The 22,180-nt window shown below is 41.8% G+C and overlaps 1 protein-coding gene across 2 annotated transcripts; it reads right to left on the reverse strand.

Moving 5' to 3' along the window:
• Window positions 1–150: 150 nt before the first annotated feature.
• Window positions 151–22,147, reverse strand: LOC117807801 (AP-1 complex subunit sigma-2). 2 transcript variants are annotated; one of them, XM_034677206.1, is made up of 5 exons: window positions 22,057–22,147; window positions 21,183–21,361; window positions 17,632–17,740; window positions 17,409–17,546; window positions 151–347 (listed from the first exon to the last, which is right to left on the reverse strand). In XM_034677206.1, exons 2-5 carry the CDS (start codon window positions 21,359–21,361, stop codon window positions 300–302), a joined length of 474 nt encoding a protein of 157 aa, XP_034533097.1. In that variant the 5' UTR covers window positions 22,057–22,147; the 3' UTR covers window positions 151–299. The 2 variants fall into 2 exon arrangements, with proteins under 2 accessions (XP_034533097.1, XP_034533105.1); XM_034677214.1 differs by lacking the exon at window positions 151–347 and adding an exon at window positions 4,748–5,714.
• Between the last annotated feature and the right edge of the window lie 33 nt (window positions 22,148–22,180).

The following is a 22,180-nucleotide window of genomic DNA, read 5'->3' on the forward strand; positions in this document are numbered from 1 at the left end:
AACTCAGTAGGAAATGCCCAAACAATGCTACATTATTGTTGTCTGGAAAAAAGAAGTAGAAAACAATGTGTGTGTGTGTGTGTGTGTGTGTGTGTGTGTGTGTGTGTGTGTGTGTGTGTGTGTGTGTGTGTGTGTGTGTGTGTGTGTGTGTGTGTGTGTGTGTGTGTGTGTGTGTCTGTGTGTCTGTGTGTGTGTGTATGTGAGAGGTGAAGTGGAGTTCCTCTCTTCGGTACAGCAGAGGATCCAGGTGGCAGATGGAGGAGTGTGTGATGGGTGGATGAAGACGAGGAGAGCCGTGTTTATGTGAGTCCAATTTCCTCCAGCACGCTGCGCGGGGCGTCTGCTTCCTGCGGAGGGAGACATGAACCACAGCTAGAGCGGGCTGACTTAACACACAACACACACACAACACACACACACACACTGACTACAGTAGGTTTACACAGCAACAACAGCATCACTCAAAAAAAAACCCACACAGAAACACTGGAGGGAAACCTCTCAGACGGTGTGATGTCCTGGAGTAACGGTGACACTTTTCATCCTGTCATTATTTAAGATTTTAAAGTTGTTATTAGAGGCAGAAGTTGTGCACAGTACATCAATATGTGGATTAACCCTTTCATGCATAGAGGTCACTACAGTGGACGGCTATTTTGATGAACTGGTCGCTCATTAGGGTCAGAAATATTATGCAAATCTTTCTGCTCTAAAATATCTTTTCAGATACATTTTTTAGTTACATTAAAGCTCCTGTAAAGAAATTCTGTTTGTGTTGATTTTGGCGCCCCCTGTGGACAAAGTAGTATATCTTTCGTTTTCGCTATCTCATCCTGTTCATGTTTGCAAATGAAAATGAGCAGTAAAAGAAGTTTTGACTGTATAATTTTGTAATTCTGTTGAGTTTACCCTCCAAATTATACTCTGATATTTAAATCATTTTGCAAGAAGACCTTGTTTTTTTTATTTATCATTATTTTTTTAAAGTTATATTTTTGGGCTTTTGTGTCCTTATGATAGGACAGCTGAAAAGAGACAGGAGACATGGGGAGTAGAGAGATCCCTAAACCTAACCTACAGTATTGGTCACTGGACTTGATCCCTAAACCTAACCTTTGGGCTAACTCGCAATATATCACCTCACCCAACACTTACCCTAACCCTAACCACTTGGGGTTCATCCCTAAACCTAACCTACAGTAATTGTCAGTGGACTTGATCTCTAAACCTAACCGACAGTATTTGTCAGTGGACTTGATCTCTAAACCTAACCTACAGTATTGGTCACTGGACTTGATCCCTAAACCTAACCTACAGTATTGGTCACTGGACTTGATCCCTAAACCTAACCTACAGTATTTGCAAGTGGACTTGATCCCTAAACCTGACCTACAGTATTTGTCAGTGGACTTGATCCCTAAACCTAACCTACAGTATTTGCAAGTGGACTTGATCCCTAAACCTAACCTACAGTATTTGCAAGTGGACTTGATCCCTAAACCTAACCTACAGTATTTGTCAGTCGACTTGATCCTTAAACCTAACCTACAGTATTTGTCAGTCGACTTGATCCTTAAACCTAACCTACAGTATTTGTCAGTGGACTTGATCCCTAAACCTGACCTACAGAGTGGGGGAAGACATGCAGGACATGGTCACGTATATAACTTTGAAAAAAAAATGTTTCTCCAGAAACTCTTCAAAGAAGGACAATGCCAAAACATATAGTATAAAATATTTTAAATCAATCATTGTTCCATTCATGCTTATCTGGCTTGAAGTCCCCTTCCTCCTCTCTGCGGTGCATTGCTTTGCTTGTTTTCTGAGTCACTGCGATCTAATTAGATTTGATTAGTTTGAAACTGACAGCAGGAATGTTGCAGCATGCTCCTGCACAGGCATGATAAACACACAAAGCCGGGCATCAGTTCCTTGGACTCTGATATTTATGCAGACAGTTTAATATTGAATGATTTGGAAGCCTGGTGCTTCTCATGCAGACGTTTGAGGGAACAAACAGAAACCTATGAGTCATAAAGTTGAGTTCACCCTCATAATTCTGTTAATTTAAAGCTGTGATTATTTGTCAAAGCTGCATCATTATACAGATGTAATATTCATGTGCACAACTATAAAAATGAAGCAGTATGAAAGACAGATGACCTGAACCGTGCAACACTTTGCATGGCAGACGTTTTGCAGGAAAAGCTTGGGTGTAAACAAAACATAAACAATAGCTCCATCCTCCCAGAGTGTCAGTATCTCATGCTTTACAGTGACAGACATGAAGAGAAGGCAGCCGTCATTTATGTCTTTATTAAATCATAAAATGTGCTCTGGAGAGTTTCTTTCCAAGAACAAATGGTTTCATAAATATATTTATTTGATGCTGCATCCACGCTAACACGTCACAAATCATAAAAACATCACAGACACTACAGAGGGGGACATCGGCGCTGCGAGCGTGAGGCAGAAAGAAAGAGAAGCACTTACTTTGGCATCCTAAAACAAGGTTCAGCACAAAGTAAAGAGAGGAGTCGCATCAGAGCAGCACGCAGAAAACTTCATGTCAGAGGAAGAAAAAGAAACCTGCTTCTGAAGTGTCATTTCATTCACAGAGCAAACATGTTCAGCCCGCATCTTTAATCCAACACTTTGAATTATCCTCCAACTTCACAGTTTTCACACTCAGCGTGGTTTCTGCTGGAGCGGCGAATCTCTGGTGAGGCTGAACATCTTCGTCTGCAAACAAACTGAGCTCAGCAGCGTTCAGGAGAAGCTTTTAAGTTTGTTTGTTGGAATTAAAAAGTAAATAAACAAATGTAAGGGAAACACATCATAAACAGGTTAATCAGCTGTTTGAAGAAAGACACCAGTGTGCTTCACTGACAAAGAAATCATGAACAGTTTATTCATTAAATCTATTATTGACAGTAATAAAATATCTGCAGTGTATCACAACAGTCTGTCTTTTTAATAAGGAACAGATTACAGGTTTATTATCTAAGACGTGTTTAAATGCTATTAATGTTCAAAGACAAAGAGCCCTTAGCTAGATCAGTGCAAATACAAATATTCCTTCAGCATCAGCTGCTCTAACATCACCTACCTGAGTTCAAAAACAACATTAAAGCCCCTGTGAGGCACTTTTAATGACTTGACTTTGGTGCCCCAAAGTTAATAATTACTAGATAGAATTAAACCATTGTTATACTGAAAGTCTTGTTTGCTTCTGATAACTCATGGAACATTCATTACCTGCAAAAAACTCCTCACAGGAGCTTTAAAAATGTTGACATGCTATCATGACGTGTTGTCTGTGCTACGGTCTGATTTTAAAGGTGGCATATTATGCTCTTTTTCATCAAAATATATTGCTGTAAGAGGTCCTTAAAACATGTCTTTAAAGTTTATTGCTCAAAAAAACACTTTGAAATCAGATTTTGGTCTGCCTGTAAACCCCTCTTTTTCAGCCCTGCTCAGAACAGGCTGTTTTCTGTGTCTGTGCCTTTAAATGAGAATGAGCTCTCTGACCACGCCCCCTCAGGAAGTGGATGTGGCCTCGGCTGTCAAGCACGTTGATCTAATGTTTACATGTTGGCTGAATATACACGGCTGCTCCCAGACCCGCGTTACTTCAACCCTCTGAATTTGATCCAGAATCTGATCCTGACGGAGAGGCGCCTGCAGCAGGACCTTCCTGAACAATTGGTCACAGATTTAGTGTTTCTTGTTGTTTTATTTGTCAGCATGTCGACGTGTGTCTTGGTGCACAGCTACCAATATGTAGCTATGTGGCTATGCTAACTAGCGCTAGCACTTTTCCATGAAAAATAAAAATCATCCACTAGATCTTCAAATCTGCAGACGTGGGGAGTAAAACTGACCTTTGTGTTTATTAAGACAGCCTACAACTAGCATGCCTCCCTCCTAAGCTCCTTGTTAGCACACGTGTGCAGGGAATGAAAAACGGAGGCGGAGTTGAGGACTGAACAAGCTCCGAGTTCTGACTTCCGTTACAGCCTCTCCGCCAGGATCAGATTCTGGATCAAATTCAGAGGGTTGAAGTAACGCGGGTCTGTGAGCAACCGTGTATATTCAGCCAACATGTAAACATTAGATCAACGTGCTGGAGAGCCGAGGCCACATCCACTTCCTTAGGGGGCGTGGTCAGAGAGCTCATTCACATTTAAAGGCACAGACACAGAAAACAGCCTGTTCTGAGCAGGGCTGAAAAAGAGGGGTTTACAGGCAGACCAAAATTTTTAATTTCAAAGTGTTTTTTTGAGCAATAAACTTTAAAGACATGTTTTTGGGGACCTCTTAGACCAATATATGTTGATGAAAAAGAGCATAATATGTCACCTTTAAGGCAAACATTGTCCTGTGATGTCATGCTGTGAAGTCGTAGCAGTGTTAATTGAAGTCCGGTTAAAAAACACTAAATGGGAGAGGAACTTTCCTTAGGTTGTTTGAGTTTGCCAGGACCTCTGGAAGGATTCAAAAGAAGGAAACAGCGTCTGGACTGAGGATCATATCCATAATGTTAAAAGTACGACTACCAGCATCTGCCGGTATTGTTAACATTATGTTTTGGATGCTAATGTGAAGAAGAAATAAACAATAACAACAGAGAGTTTCAGCTCAGTCTCATATGAATATGTGGACGACAAGAGTAAGGGATATTAGGGAAGAGTTTGATTAAACATCATCTTGTCAGCTAGTCAGCAACATAATTACTACAGGGTTAAATTCATTATCAATATTTTTTTATTGGAGGCCTGAAACACTGATCATGTGTTGTGTCTTTGCTGCATCTTTGATTAAAGTCTCCTGCCATAATGCTCTAAAGCTCTACTACCTGGATGTAAACACGCACAGGTGATGATGTCGTGTGGTAGCGCAGCATGGTTTGTCAGTATGTTGAGTGAGTAGAGTCTGTACTTCAACACATAGATGATTTTCCTAAAACAGTCTCAGACACATGAATGAACAGATACAAGGAAATCAGCGTCATGTTGGAACATTTTCCCTCTTTCTCTTTCAGCACAAAGACCCTGTCTTTTCTATAATCTCTCCTTAAATCTATCCAAACATGGAGGTTTAGGCGTCACACTACATGGTTAAGCTCAGGGTTACATTTAAACACCAAAGTTAGCTTCGGTTTCCACACATGGCTTGAACCCTTTGATGCAAATCTATGATTTAAACATACTTTGGGTCAGGATGACGAAAACATGAAGAAATATAAAGACAGGTGTTGAAATGGTGGGATAAAACAAACCATTAGAGGAGAAACACTTAGCAATATATCATCAAATAACATATGTTAAAATATAATAAAGAAACATTCTGGGGAAAACTTCAGAACAAGGAGATGATGTAACTCTCAGTAACATAGCATTGATCCACTTCTTCCCTGAGCACAAAGAAATCTCACCCAGTGAACATCTTCAGCTGTTTTCATATCACTATTTAAACTGGGAGAGTATCGTACCAGAACTGTCATGTGTGGACGTGAAACAGGAGCACAAGATATTTTTACATCCTGAAAACAATGACAATGACAGGTGCTGAGAGTGCAGAGAGAAAGGTGCCAGGCACTGAGGAGCTCAGCATGCAGGGTGGAGAGCAGCAGCAGCAGCAGCAGCAGCAGGAGCAGCAGTGATGGAGGTCATTCAGTACACAGGCACATTAAAGTACTCATGACGGGGCTGAGGGAGAGAAACACACAGCTTAGAAAACAGAGTCACAGCAGCCGCCTCGCTTTGAGACTTCATTCACAGGACATGCAGGAGACAGAGCGGCACGCTGGAGGAATCGCTGAAGACGCGCTACTCTCAACACAGAGTGACTTTAGGAAGTACAGAAAAATTACTCTTCTTCATGGTTGCCTTTGAAATGATACGTGGATGTTGTTTTCTACTCTTCCCATTACACCCAGCCTAAAGAATATATACACTGCATTTTGTCTTTGAAGGCGGAGGGCTGGTAGAGCTCAGTGATAAACGCAAGCTCCATATTCATCGGCTGAATAAAGCATTAGTCACAGGTTTCACTCCCACCATTGTGTCATATTATTTCCAGCTCTCTTCTTCCCTCAATTTCTGTCTCTGTTCAGTTTTCCTTTCTCTCTCTGAAAACCCAAAAACAGGGGCACAAGATGGCCGACCACCAATGATGGTTCTGCTTTAAGGTTTCTGCCTTGCCACTGCTTCTTGATGAATTCTGCACTGAGTTTTGCTCACTGGATTAATGAGTCTTTGTGAAATAGAAAACAAAAACAAGGTGATCTAGCTTTGCTCATTTGTGTCTCTTGATATAACATTTGTCATGAATTGGCATTCACTGACTGGCTGATAGAATACATCTTGAAAAATGCTCCTAGCCGCAGTCGAAACTCAGTTTGAGGCAGATGTGTGTCTAACATGAGTCTGGTCCTGCTGGAGGTTTCTGCCTGTTTAAGGAAGTTTGTCCTCGCCACTGTAACTAGCTAAACACTGCGAGGTGCAATGCTCATGGTGGATTAAGGTGGGGTAAGACTGAGTCTTACCCTGTCTTGGTGTTAAGGTTGCAAAGGGGTGGAAAGTTTCTGGTAAATTTCCATGGGAAGTTAAGCTGGGGAATTTTGGAAATATTCCAAATTGGAAACTTTCCATGGGAATTAATGGGAATTGAGGGTAATTTATTAGAAAGGTATCATATCCGAGTATAAATATTTGTTTTGTTAGAAGCAGATATCCATCCAAAATAACACAATTAAAACAGATTTAATTGTAAGTAGAACTTTATCAAGTGTTAACTATTTTATTGAACAATCAATTCTTTCATTGAAGAACAAAAACATGAATGTTGAGTTAAATATTACTCATCTCCCCGACCCAACCCATAAGTTAAACATTAGCACCTCACATCAAATGTGTTAAATATATTAGGGGAGAGCAGGGTTGGTTGTCACATGGGTTGGTTGGCACACCTGATATATCTCGCCACCAGAGGGCGCTGTCTCTCAAATTGGGGTATGGACATTTCCAGAATTAGGATCAGAGCTCACCTACATAGTCTTCTCTGGAGTAAGACAGCTGAACTTGAGGTGAGAGGACTTTTTGTGTTTTCCATGTCAAATTGTAAATATTCAGCTCCTCAGTATTTTTCTTCTAGGCTTTTAAACGATGGGTTTATAACAAAACAAGTGTTACCCTTACAAAGTGTGAGGGGAAAGCTATAGTTCAGATTTTTATTAGCTAGCTAACTAGTTGTTAGATGGTTGTTAGCCTTGATGCTAGCATTAAATTCCAGTTGGGGTTGGTCGTCACATTCTCTTTGGGGTTGGTTGTCACATGTAACAACCAACCCCTATGTTGGCAAAATCATGCATGGTGAAATGAGTTGGAGTGTGCAGACCCTACATTTGCCATCACTGTAACTCAGACAGTGACTGCATGTAGCCTAGTTGAGTCGGCCATTATTGTTAGGCCTATTTGTTTTGTTCTTTATGTTGTTATATAGGCTGGCCTAAAGATGTGTTTCCTGTTCATGTTCCTCATTTTATGTTAAAATGCATTAAGTTATGTAGGCCTATCAGTTGTCAGTGCAATTAAACTTTCAAATTTAGTTCTGCCTTCTTGCCTTTTTTAAAAGATTTTTCCCATTAAAATACCATTGTGACAACCAACCCCATAGTGTGACAACCAACCCCACAGTGTGTGACAACCAACCCCATAGTGTGTGACAACCAACCCCATAGTGTGTGACAACCAACCCCATAGTGTGTGACAACCAACCCCATAGTGTGTGACAACCAACCCCATAGTGTGACAACCAACCCCACAGTGTGTGACAACCAACCCCATAGTGTGTGACAACCAACCCCATAGTGTGGGACAACCATCCCCATAGTGTGTGACAACCAACCCCATAGTGTGACAACCAACCCCATAGTGTGTGACAACCAACCCCATAGTGTGTGACAACCAACCCCATAGTGTGTGACAACCATCCCCATAGTGTGTGACAGCCAACCCCAGTGTGTGACAACCAACCCCAGTGTGTGACAACCAACCCAATAGTGTGTGACAACCAACCCCATAGTGTGTGACAACCAACCCCGTGATGGAGTTGGTTGTCACAATGTTTCAGAGTGTCTTTGATAGTTAATTGCCTCTTTGTTACAATGAGTTGGAAAATGAGAGGGATACACATTTCAAGCCAACACCTTAAGCTTCAATTTAATGTAGGAATGACTATTGAAAGATGTTTTGATGATGAGCAATCATCAAAACAGTAATAAATGTGACAACCAACCCCGTTCTCCCCTACCACATAATATCATCAAAACTCTACTTTGTGTAGTCCACAGGCTCAAATGTGTGGCTTCAATAGTCCTGTGCTCTGTCTCAATAGCCCTGCAGTAAGCAGTGTGCTATGTGCATGTGATTGAGGAATAGCATAGATATTCAACTGTACTTGCATGAAATCTGGTTGTTTTAGTCAGGATTATGCTCAAATATATTTTCCCCAGCTATATTTAAGTTCCCTATTAAGAGCCAACCTTCAATTTATTAAATTCCTGGTTTATTCCAATTTATTTCCATGGAAAGTTTCCAACTTTGAAAATTCCCTGTAATTTTGCAACCCTACTTGGTGTTGGGTCTCTGTTGATAATTTGACATAGAGTGGTCTAGCCCTGCTAGTCTTGAGATAGCATTTATTGTGATTTGGCGCTGTACAAATAAAGATTGATTGATAAATTAAGGGAGAAAAAATAACTGAAAAGCTCAACTTTCTTCTTTAAAGGAGGGAATATGGACGAGTAGAAACAGACAATACCTGGAACATAACATTCATCACATTTGAACATTGCACTGTGCCGATTTGTGCTTATTCAACATCACACAGTCGACAGCATCAATGAAATGTTACACAAAGATGAGAACCAAGACAAACAGAAGGTGACACACTGCTTAAATACAAACATGTAAGGTCAGCTGTGAGGAGACTAGCTAACACGAACCCATGAAGGTGGTCTTAATCACGAGGGGCTGATACAGACGACTGGGACACAAGTTAGGACTATGGGGCTCTAGCGGTAAATCCACAGACACAGAGAAATCACCTCAGCCGGCCTAAGTCTGGAAAAGACCAGAGGACTCAGAGACCATGTTTGGGACCATCACACCTGCGAGGTAAACATTTTAAAAGTGAACAAACGGCACCATGAGAGTCAGAGGGTCTCTACACTAACTACTGTATCTACACATCTACAGGAGGACATGTGCGCTCAGAGCAGGAAATCATCCCAGGCATCGTTATTCCAAAAGAAGATCTGCTAACCGGCACCACAGTAAAGTCCGGCTCCTAAGAGATGTTTCATTAAAGGCTTATTAAAATAACTGCAGCCAAATCCCCTGTGGTATGCTTTCTGTGTAATTACTGCTCTGTGTGCTTACTAATGCCTTAAAGCCGGAGGCACTCGCTCTGAATGTGCCCCCAAACTCCAGCCAGCAATAACACCAACTTCCCTCTTCAATCATGAAAAACTCTATATGTTCCTGCTTCATGGTCTGCTACTGGAATAACAGACTGCTGCTTTGAGATCACCAACCAAGCACTTCAGTCATTAGCACAGTACTGTGATAAGTGAAGGATAATACTCAGAGGGATGTTACTGTCATCAGTCTTTACACACCGCCAAACCTCGCTCTGTTGAGTGTTTACTTCATGCACCATCTTTAATTCTTGATGTGTTATCGTTCTGCAAACCTTTAACGCCATTTCAAAACAGAGCACTATTATAATCTGAGCTCTTTATGAAGTGAGGTCAGTGAACTATCAGGGTTCTCCCATACATTACAATATTACTGTCTTTGAATTGTAATGCGTTACACTACTTGAGTTACTTTCACCAAAATAACTGCAGAAGTATGACTAGCATTCTAAAATGCTAAAATAAAGTTTATTGCAGCTGATTATAAATCCAGTGAAGGGTAATGTGGTATAGCATGATGACTGTGTAAGCCCTAAGCCAGTGGTAGACAAACTTTGATATTGTCAGATAGTGGTGCAACGGATCATTGTTGATCCGTGATCCGTACGGATGCCTCTCCACGGATCGGCACGGACGTGGTCCACGGATCGGTTGATGCGACTGGAGGTTGCCGCTTGGGGTCTCCTCACACAGACAGTATACCTCTTTAACGTCAAGGTAAACAATGTGAACTTTAAATGAACTTTTTTACATTTACATAATTTACAATGAGAGCAGTTTCCAGAGAAGCAGAAGTTGCACATCTGAAATCCCCTCTCGATGTCCTCTCTTGCCTTTTACACCCCTTACATACTACATGTAAATATATGTTAAAGGAAGTTATAAACACTGTGAGTTAAAGCATGCAGTAAAAAGTCCACAGCACACAGATCTGAAAACCCATGCTGACTGTAGTTACCAGTCGCCTGGACTCATGGATGGACTCTCCAGCCTTTATAAGAGATCCTCATTTGGCAAACCTTCCCAGTCTTCACTCTGAGTAAAGAATTGAGACAATCAGAGATCTCTTTCTTTCTCGCTCTCTCTCTCTCTCCCTCTGGGTAAATGTAGATCGCCACTTTTGAGGTTTTGACCCACTTTCTGACAAAGTGAGAATACCAACCATGAGGTTTAAAATAGCTCCTCACTTCAATGTGACAGCCCACATTTAGAACTTACCATCCGAAGACGAGACCTTCAAGTCTGTAGAATAAAGGTACCTGATGCAGCTTCACAGATCGCTTGATTTGCCAATGTTCAGATTCTCAGTGAACACCTCTACGACATGTGGAGATGTTCCCCAAGCAGATATTCAACTTACTGATGTGTATTTCCTCCTCGTTCCTCACATACATCCATATTTTTATAACCTCTGCTGTGTTTATTGTTATTCCTTAAAACAGGATCAGTGTTGGTGTTTCTAACAGCTGACATCTCTTCCCTCCAGTGGAAGTTAATGGTTTGTCAGCAGTGTCCTGATTTGGCTTCCCAGAACTCATTAGCAGCAGCCTTTTGGCTCAATGAATGACTAAATGTTGAACAAACAAAAACAGCAAACCCATCTGCCTGCTGACAATAAGGACGCCTGAATACACTCCGGATTTAAAAATATAGTGTTGACTTTAAGGCCTGGAAATAAAAATAGTAACTCAACCCTTTTTTTTGTTAAAGGTGATATCTGGAGTTTTTAAACCTTGGCCTTGTTTCTAGCATATTAAAGGTGACATATTACGCTCTTTTTCATCGTAATATATTGGTCTAAGAGGTCCCCAAAACATGTCTTTAAAGTTTATTGCTCAAAAAAACACTTTGAAATCAGATTTTGGTCTGCCTGTAAACCCCTCTTTTTCAGCCCTGCTCAGAACAGGCTGTTTTCTGTGTCTGTGCCTTTAAATGAGAATGAGCTCTCTGACCACGCCCCCTCAGGAAGTGGATGTGGCCTTGGCTCTCCAGCACGTTGATCTAATGTTTACATGTTGGCTGCTCCCAGACCCGCGTTACTTCAACCCTCTGAATCTGATCCAGAATCTGATCCTGATGGAGAGGCGCCTGCAGCAGGACCTTTCTGAACGAGTGGTCACAGATTTTGTGTTTCTTGTTGTTTGATTTGTCAGTATGTCGACGTGTGTCTTGGTACACAGCTACGAACATGTAGCTATGTGGCTATGCTAACTAGCGCTAGCACTTTTCCATGAGAAATAGAAATCATCCACTAGATCTTCAAATCTGCAGACGTGGGGAGTAAAACCGACCTTTGTGTTTATTAAGACAGCCTACAACTAGCATGCCTCCCTCCTAAGCTCCTTGTTAGCACACACGTGTGCAGGGAATGAAAAACAGAGGAGGGGTTGAGTTGTATTTTATACAGTCTATGGGCTGAACAAGCTCCGAGCTCTGACTTCCGTTACAGACCGGATGTCGTTGTGACGTATGAAAAACACTGAAAACTGAAACGGCTGGTTTCAGCACACATTTACAGAAAAGTGGAGAAATCAGAACAGGGGCAGAATGGATTCTTTTCATTTTCAGGGGGTTTGTAGACATGCCAGGGACACATATTTCAGGTAAAGAACCATTAAAAAGTTGTTTTTGCATAATATGTCACCTTTAATGTCCACCGCGACCGTAACGCAATGGAGCACCGAACGACCGTGATGCATTCACTGTACTGTGGGAAACAGTATTACTCTGCCTGTAACCGATTGTAATATCAAAGGGGAGAGCACAACTCAAAACAATACTCTACCAAACTGACACACAGTACATCATTTGATATATATTAGTGGTGTATATGTAGTTATGATTGTGGACTGAATCCAGAGCACAGCTGTGATGTTGTCCTGAACATGCTTTGGAGCAGACACGCAGTGACACCGTGTTTTACTGCTGAGAGCTACTGTAATGACTGTACTCTGTAAATGAAATGCTAATGCAGGCCGGATGTGTGTGTGCGTGTGTATGTGTGTGTGTGTGTGTGTGTGTGTGTGTGTGTGTGTGTGTGTGTGGTCTCAGCAGTGCAGACACTGAGTCTTTGTTTCTGCGCTGAAACCTGAGCTCCACTCTCTACAACCATCAAACCATCGTCAGTGTATCAGTGACATTTGAAACAAAATATATGCTCTTCATTCAATAACTCAGCAGATACACATTAATAAAACATAGATCCTCTTTTATAAACCATGTCTGTGAAAACGAGCTGTTGATGAAGACGTATGTGTTAGTGCTTTAGATGACAGGGGTCAGTAAGAAGCAGAAAAACAAACCAGTAACTGTAATATCTCTCATGTTCTCCTGATACTGGAGATGTTAGCGTCACTGGTTTGTTGTTTCCGCTGACTCTAGAGGGTTGTGTGGGAATCTATTTAACATCTACAAATCTAAAAACTACACCAAACGTTAGTTTATTCTTTACAAACTGTACCTGAGAACAGGCGCATCTGAAAGTCTATATTCTGCAAATCACAAAAGTGGAGAATGAAAAAGGCAAAGGGAGAAAGATGTGAGCAGAGATTGAGATCAAGCACATTTTATAAAAGACATTACAGCACTGAGCAGCCAGTGGAAGCAAAAATCACAAGGAGTTAAAAACTTGTCAAACGTTAGCGGAGAGAAGTTGCGTAATTCTCTGTGGTTTATTCATGCAACAAGAGGAACGGAAATTAAGCAGTTTTTTTATAAAGAGCCGAAGAGGAATCCAATCATTGTGTAGGATCTGTACCACAAGTCAGAGTCCACCTTTCCTGTCCTGGACTAAAACTGCATTCACAAACATTTGTCACTAATGAAACAGTTTCATCCAAACATCAAACTCTTTGCTAACTGTTCTGTGTTTATTCGGGTGAATCAGAGACGTGTGGACTCGCTGATAATGCATCCAAACATAATTTCCCTCAATGGGGATCAATAAAGTACCAAGACATCTGCGCTGGTATTTTAATTGTCAATTAATCTGTTCATTATTTCCTTGAGTGATCAATAAGCTGTTCGGTCTGTCAAATGTAGAAGAGATTAACAATGTCTATCAGTGTTTTCCAAAGTCTGCGATGACTTCCTGGACTGGGAAATTAAAATTATTCAGCCTGAAAATCTGTCATCAGAGAAATTTGACGATCCTATCTCCCCCCCCAACCTCCCGATCACTTACTTTAACTCTCCCTGTCCCCTTAAAGTTACTAACCATAGACCTTTCTGGAGTCCCTGAGCTCCCTAGTCGTAGGTTCCTCTGGATCTCTTCTGCTGTGGACGTGCCAGACTCCAGCTGCTACAACTACTACTATCCGTCTCACCACTATCATCTCTCTCCCTCTCTTCATCTCCCTCTATCCCTCTCTCCAACACGGTCTCAGCAGATGTGTGTCTAACATGAGTCTGGTCCTGCTGGAGGTTTCTGCCTGTTAAAGGAAGTTTGTCCTTGCCACTGTAACTTGCTAAATGCTTCAAAGTGCTCTGCTCATGGTGGATTAAGATGAGCTCAGACTGAGTCCTGTCTGTAAAATGGGACTGGATGTTATCCGGTCTTGATGTTGGGTCTTATTGATGGATTATGAAAATAGTTTGACTTTCATTTACAAAAAAACAAAATAACACTGAGTGAAATGTAAAGAGACTCATCATATGAAAAGTCAAACTGTCAAATTAACCACCGGGTACATCCCCAAACCCACCAGGACTGAAATGTTCAGTTTCCTAACTTTAGAAGGAAGCAGAACTGGTGTGAGGTATTCTGAGGACACACAAGTTTGAGCCGACTCTTGAAGCCACTTTACCTTCACACATAAGAAAACAGAAACAGTCTCATTCCCCCCCTCAGACTCAGACTGTGACTAAGCTGCCAATTCAGAAGCGTCTCTGCTACTTACATGTGAAGTTAATGAGTCACTGTGCGACTACGCAACATTGGGCGAGACATCAGTCTCTTTCTATGCAAATGACACTCAATGCTAAAAGAATCCCATTCACAATCAGCAGCTCTGATAACATCACGCAGTTAAAGTGGGATTACTGTTGTTTTCAGGGAGATGGTGCAGACTGAAGCACAGATGTAAGGGGTGCAGCACTCAGACTTTAGAGTGATCACTGCAGCAGGGATGAAGACGGGATGAGGCAGCATCATGCGTGGTTTTGCAAGACTGTTTCCTGGGCGTATGGACACCTAGGCTAACACCCCAGGCTGGTTCTCGCGCTGGTTCAGAACTGGCGAACTTTCTGACGTCACTTCTATGTGACCGCTTTTCCCAGCAGCGCTAGCATGAACTTTCCCTCACAATAACAACGATGGCGGACAACGGTGCTGATGTTGCTCCTGGCTTTTCGTGATCACACGAGGTCCCAAAAGGTGCATCTCGAACAAGAGTTCCAGGGTAATTTTAGCCTCCAGAACTACTTTACCCTGGACTAAAAGGTTCCTGTGCCCCCCGTTGTTGTCTGTGTTTCGACCGCAGGCTGAAGTCCCGGTAGATTGTGCAAATCAGGCCAGTGACGTATGGAGGAAAAAAAAAATGCACTACACCACCAGACCAGTAGAGGGCAGTAAAACAAAGTGTAGCTGCCAGTGATTAAAGTTCATTAATTTAATTCATTTCAATTCATATAATAATTAAAGTTAAAGATTAGAATAATTTAAGGTTAAAATATTTATCGATCTGCAGAGTCCCTCTCTTCTTTCAAAAGACAGCTAAAGACCCAGCTCTTTAGGAAGCACTATGCACTTAGCTAGACTGTTCTCCACTGTTGTCCCCAGAGGCAGATCATGTCTTCCAGCTACAGTTGACTCACACTGTCCTGCTCTACTCTGGGAATCTGTGTTCAGCTCTTGAGTGACCCAGCACTTGGTACTTTGGTCATTATTGTGGTGATGTTAATTGTTGATGATGATAATGGAAGGTCTTAAATGGTTTGGTTGCTTCATTGTAGATGTTCCTTATTTACTTTTGTGCATTGCCTTTACACTGCTTGGCAGTACCTGCACCCAAATTGACTTGAAGCACTTTGTTACTCTTACTGATCTTGTTTCCTCTTGTCTAGATCTTTGCTTGTGTTGTTCTTGTTCTCGTATGTACGTCGCTTTGGATAAAAGCGTCTGCTAAATGACATTATAACATTGTAACATTGTAACATTTAGCTGTTTAATATAAGTTCATAAGAGTTTATTCCCAATAGAAAGTGAAAGCTTCCAGAACATGAGAAAGGGGCCGGGCTTAGCAAGATGCACCTCATGCTTGCCATGCAGCAAGGTTAATGCAGAGAGAAGGAAGCTGCTGCACATTGAAAGACCTGGGAAGCCAGAATTTTCATTTTTACTCCCTTTCAGTTCATGGGGTCAATGAGGTATGTGTTAAAGTTTGTTTGTGTGGCCGAATTATTTTCTTTGATGTGATTATAAGTTAAACAGCATAAAGTTTCTGTGTATATTGATTTGATTTGATAAGTAGTGTGTTATGTGTTTATGTAATTTGTGTTTAAGCTTCATCAAGCTGATATTATGATTTTTATTAAATGCTCAAAGGCACAGATTGTGCAAAATAAATGCCCGTAAGAAAAGGAACGCCTTGTGTCTGTGTCTTGACTGGAGGGAGTTACACAAAGATGAGGCCATTCATCACAGATGACACCATAGAAGCAGACGGACAGGCAGGTATCATTATGAGCAACACAACAGTTAGCCTGTTAGCATGGAAGAGACTCAGTTGGTGCTGTTTTAGATGGTGCTATATTTCATCACAGATGGATTCACTGAATCAACACGTGAGAGGAGATAAGCGCTTTAAAATCCTTTTGAACTCAAAAAGCCGTGGCAGGGTGTGATGGCTGGAGCCACACAGTGAGTTACCTGGCTGTCGGATCATGGCACTTCCTGGAATGAACAAAAGGCGTGGCTAAGGGTGAAAGGGACTTTTATACTGAAGCCAGCTGAGTGGAGCAAATCATCGGCTCTGATGTCATGGGGGGGTTTGGGCTTAGTTAGTATTACTTTGAGTTCAGTTTGATTAAGCGTCCATTTGGTTTACCCCTTGAGTTAAACTTGGTTTGGCTCAACCACTATATAAGTTCCTTAATGGCTCATTGTGTCAGGTCTGTTTGTTTAGCTCACACTTCACCTTTTGCTGTGTTAAATTGAGTTATGTTAAGTTGACCTCTTTTATAGGCCTAGTAATTATAATTTTGGTTAAAATAAAAAAACACTTCTCTTTAAAACTTACACCTGTGTCTTGTGCTTTACTGCTTGGTCCCTAACACAGAGATTGGCCGGTGTTTTGGTTTAAACAGCGACCCTGTTAACTGGAGACTCTCAGCCTGATGCATCCCTCATAAACGTCTTCAGACGATCATTAAATATCTGATGAGGACATTTTGAATCTTAATAAAAACTAAACTAGTTTGCATTCCCAGGAACTCCCTCTGTGTTTCAACAGCTGTGTAAACTCCACAAACACTGACACGTTCAGCTGAAGGTCTCCAGTTTACAGGGTCACTTTTAAAACCGTAACACCGGGAGAGACGCAACCCTTGCAGTCGAAACACAGAAAACTGGTTCTCAATTGAGCACCGGCTCCGACCCGGCCCTGAAACTGCCTTGATGTGTCCTGTGCAAGTCTACGCTGTAATGTCATTAGCACAGTAGCTGTTCTGAACTGGAACTTGAGACGTGGCAGATAATGTATGCAAGTTATGACATCCTTTTTGTGAGTGAATTCCTCCCTCACTCTCCGATCCCCTCCTCTCACTCTCTCTTTCATGCTGACTTTGATCTGAAATTTCACAAATGTGGACAGGGTTGCAGTGGAGAGTGAGGGCAGATTACTAATGATGCAGGAGCAGGAGAGAGACACTCATTAGTATGAGACCAGTATTGTCCCCACATGGATTTCATTCGAAGTCTTACCTCCTGCAGTAAGTCAGCCTGCTCGATGGCCTTTAACACGTTCTTTTTGGACGTTTCCTGAGCTTCTCCACCCAGCAGGAACTCATCAAGAATGAAATAAGCCTTCTCAAAGTTGAAGATAATGTCCAGCTCACACACCTGTTGAATGGGATTCAAAGAAGGCATGATTAACCACTGGCACAGACACACAAAGCGTAGATGTAAAGCCACAGCAGAAACTCACGCTGCCAAAGTATTTGTCGAGCAGCTCCACGTATCTGTGGATGATCTCCAGCGTGATGAGCTCGTTGTCCTGGTCTTCGATGGCGCAGCAGAAGTACAAACTGGCGTATCTGCAACACGGTGACAAGAGAACCTACTTTTACTCCTCATCAGCGTTTAACAGACACAAACAAAGTGACACTGCAGCTTCAGCCTGACAAAGTAAACACCGGAAGAGCTGACTTTTTGCATTTTAACAATTAGCCAGGATCTCAGAGTGATATATGGTGTTTCCCAGCTCACTGCAGAACTGCTGAGAGAGCACTTCTGTTATAATCAAAGATGGCTGAATACTGTGCTCAGGGTATTCATTTAAGAGCCAGGAGCAGGATGCAGGAGGCTGTGTGAGCTAAGCCACATTCTGCCATGCTTCCTTATCCCTGGTTAATCCCTGAGGCACTCTATAAGCATGTGATGATTGGCTAATAAAGGAGCGGGTCAGTTGATCCCTTGCAAGCAGCAGGACAGGAGGGCAACATGGTGATGGTTTAAGATCTAAAACCCAACACTGACTGGAACTGTTCCACCATGAACTTCTGTTATTTATTCGTTTATGAGCGAGCTGTTTGATGCGTCTCTACATCCTCATTTGCTGAGTGATTGCAAAGCTCCGGAAATACAAAAGCCTCGGCTCAGTTGTGAAGTATTTGTGGTACAGAGGAGTGAGACAGCACTTTCACTGTGGCTGACTAATATGGCGACCTAGCAGGCACAGCAAGAGGAAACTGCACTTGGAGGCAGTCCTGTTATGATGGCTTCTTACTGGTTCATTTGGAAACATGAGGACAAAGTTTGGAGGATGGGGTTGCATTAACCTGTGTTCACTGAGCTTCAATAACTGATCAATGAAATGTGTAGTCACAATTTTGATCATCTGCTGCTTCTCTAATGGAGGTTTTTGGCTCTTTTCTTGGTAACACCAAAACAAAGAAGTGAATATATTTGTGTTTTGGACTCATAGTCTGATATGAAAAGCGATCCAAATACATCATACTGATCATTTAGTAGCTACAACAGGTCGTTTGGCACATTCATAAAAAATAATGTAGGTCACTAGAACAAAAATATGCTAATTTAAACCCTTGCGATAACAAACTACCCTCATATTCTGAAGGATCACTTTAGTTTTTGTTGTATGAAAAACTGTTTCCTCTGGATGTCCTCAGGCTCTCTTTGCTGCAGGGTAAAACCCTGACCTGACACCTTTTCTTTTCTGTTTCTTCTCACTAAATGTCAAAAACATAAAAAGAAAAGTGGATCTCCAAATGTCTGTGGCCCTTTAAAGCACCTTTAAACCATTACGTCTCAGCAGTGTTGACCCATGTCCTCCAAGAAATAAACAGCGTCTGACCTCTTCCCCTTCAATTCCAGAGAAATATACAGCAGGTTAGAGAAATGCGACTTCAATATTCAGACCTTATTTAAGACCTCCTGTCTTAGAAGGGAGGACAGTGAGGAATATGCTGACTACTGTTGCATGACAAAGTACAGATGCATTATCTCTGGTCACTCATTAATTAACGCTTCAGCCTGAATGGGATGCAACAAGAGTCTATTCAAGTGTTGTAGCCAAAAAACTCAAAATACTAAAATGAATAAACCCTCTGAGTTAAGTGGTACATACAGTGGGGCAAAAAAGTATTTAGTCAGCCACTGATTTTGCAAGTTCTCCCACTTAGAAAGAGGAGAGAGGTCTGAAATTTTATCAGAGGTACACTTCAACTATGAGAGACAAAATGAGAAAAAAAAAATCCAGGAAATCACATTGTAGGATTTTTAAAGAATTTATGTGTAAATTATGGTGGAAAATAAGTATTTGGTCACCAACAAACAAGCAAGATTTCTGGCTCTCACAGACCTGTAACTTCTTCTTTAAGAAGCTCTTCTGTCCTCCACTCGTATTAATGGCACCTGTTGGAACTGGTTATCTGTATAAAAGACACCTGTCCACAGCCTCAAACAGTCAGACTCCAAACTCAACCATGGACAAGACCAAAGAGCTGTCGAAGGACAGCAGGAAGAAAATTGTGGACCTGCACCAGGCTGGGAAGAGTGTATCTACAATAGGCAAGCAGGTTGGTTTGAATAAATCAACTGTGGGAGCAATTATAGAAAATGGAAGACATTCAAGACCATTGATAATCTCCCTCGATCTGCAAGATCTCATCCCGTGGGGTCAAAATGATCATGAGAACGGCGAGCAAAAATCCCAGAACTACACGGAGGGACCTGATGAATGACCTGCAGAGAGCTGGGACCAAAGTAACAAAGGCTACCATCAGTAACACACTACGCCGAGAGGGACTCAAATCCTGCAGCGCCAGGCGTGTCCCCCTGCTTAAACCAGTACATGTCCAGGCCCGTCTGAAGTTTGCCAGAGAGCATATGGATGATCCAGAAGAGGATTGGGAGAATATCATGTGGTCAGATGAAACCAAAATAGAACTTTTTGGTAAAAACTCAACTTGTCGTGTTTGGAGGAAGAAGAACGCTGAGTAGCATCCCAAGAACACCATACCTACTGTGAAGCATGGGGGTGGAAACCTCATGCTTTGGGGCTGTTTTTCTGCAAAGGGGACAGGACGACTGATCCGTGTTAGGGGAAGAACGAACGAGGCCATGTATCGTGAGATTTTAAGCCAAAACCTCCTTCCATCAGTGAGAGCATTGAAGATGGAACGTGGCTGGGTCTTCCAGCGTGACAATGATCCCAAACACACCGCTCGGGCAATGAAGGAGTGGCTCCGTAAAAAGCATTTCAAGGTCCTGGAGTGGCTTAGCCAGTCTCCAGACCTCAACCCCATAGAAAATTTGTGGAGGGAGTTGAAAGTCTGTGTTGCCCAGCGACAGCCCAAAAACATCACTGCTCTAGAGGAGATCTACATGGAGGAATGGGACAAAATACCAGCTACAGTGTGTGCAAACCTGGTGAAGACTTTGACCTCTGTCATTGCCAAAAAAAGGTTATGTTACAAAGTATTGAGTTGGACTTTTGTTATTGACCAAATACTTATTTTCCACCATAATTTACAAATAAATTCTTTAAAAATCCTACAATGTGATTTCCTGGATTTTTTTTCTCATTTTGTCTCTCATAGTTGAAGTGTACCTCCGATGAAAATTACAGACCTCTCTCATCTTTCTAAGTGGGAGAACTTGCAAAATCAGTGGCTGACTAAATACTTTTTTGCCCCACTGTAAATATCTGTGAAATGCTGTTAAGTCACTGTCTGGTGCGTGCTGTGTTTGTCTGGCCTTGTTGGGTCACTCAGGTTCACAGATAGTCTGCCAGCCTGTCTGTTGGCACAGCAACAGGATATAATGAGGCAAAATTAATAGCCTCTTGTTAGAGTCTGCATGCAGCCATGATGCCCTTGTCTCTTTGGTAACACTTTGACAGGATGACAGGACTGACAGGTCTATGAATTGCCCACGGAAGTGTGAAAATGTCTATTCAGTGAGCACTCACACACAGCAAACTTGTCTGTACAGACATCCCATTCCTCTACCCACCTCTTATACACAACCTTCAGGTCCCGCCACTCCAGGAAGCTGCACATTTTGGGCTTTCGAGCCAGGACCGTCTGCACCAACTCTCTGGTGATCTTCTTCTTCTCTTTATCAGACAATGGCACGTACCATTTCTGAAGTCTTAGTTTGCCTTGTCGGCTGAATAAGAGCATGAACTGCATCTGAATGTGAAGAGATGAAAGAGGAGATGTAAAACATGCAGGGGGGGAGGGGTCTGAATAAGTTGCTCATATGCAAAAAAGAAAGAAGATTTAAATTCATTGAATGCATCTAATAAAAGATAATAATGCAATGGGAAGTGCTGGGATTGAGTGTAAAAACAACAGATCACATCACTCTGAACGTGAAAATAAGATGTCAGAGTTATTCTATCAACACAAGACAAACTGAGGAAGTAAATAATGTAAGATATGTGAAGGCTGCTTAGGAAAGAAGACTTGTGTGGTCTTAATCTGACTCAATATGATGATTTAAAAGTAACAACATGACAGTTAACTTCTTACTGAAGACAGTAGAGTCTGTGCTGCTGCCATGTGTTTAATATTAACACTTTATATTCGGTTTACAGAGACAACACATCACCTTATCCATGTTTATTTATCTATTTAATTTGTATAACATGAAAGTTTCAGTAAAATAATATATTTCACAGTCAGTTATAAACAGAAACCCCATAAACATGCCCGAGGTAACAGCATCCCCGCAGCCTGCAGCCTGTCCGATAATATAACACCGTTATTCAGCTGCGAGCATTAATACAGCCGCAGACAAGCCTGCTTCTTTAAACACGACCAGGATCCAAGCTGTGAGTGTGTTTGAACTGAAAACTGTAATAATATAACTTAAAACAACTTACCTTGGATAAAAACACTGTTTTCTCCCCTGAAGAGACGAGCCTCTCAACGCCTCTCTGACACAGACACGGCCGGGTAGCACCAAGTCTGTGATTGGTCAATGAAACCCTCAGGACGATGCTCATT

Source organism: Notolabrus celidotus, chromosome 2 (assembly GCF_009762535.1).
Source record: "Notolabrus celidotus isolate fNotCel1 chromosome 2, fNotCel1.pri, whole genome shotgun sequence".
Taxonomy (NCBI): domain Eukaryota; kingdom Metazoa; phylum Chordata; class Actinopteri; order Labriformes; family Labridae; genus Notolabrus; species Notolabrus celidotus.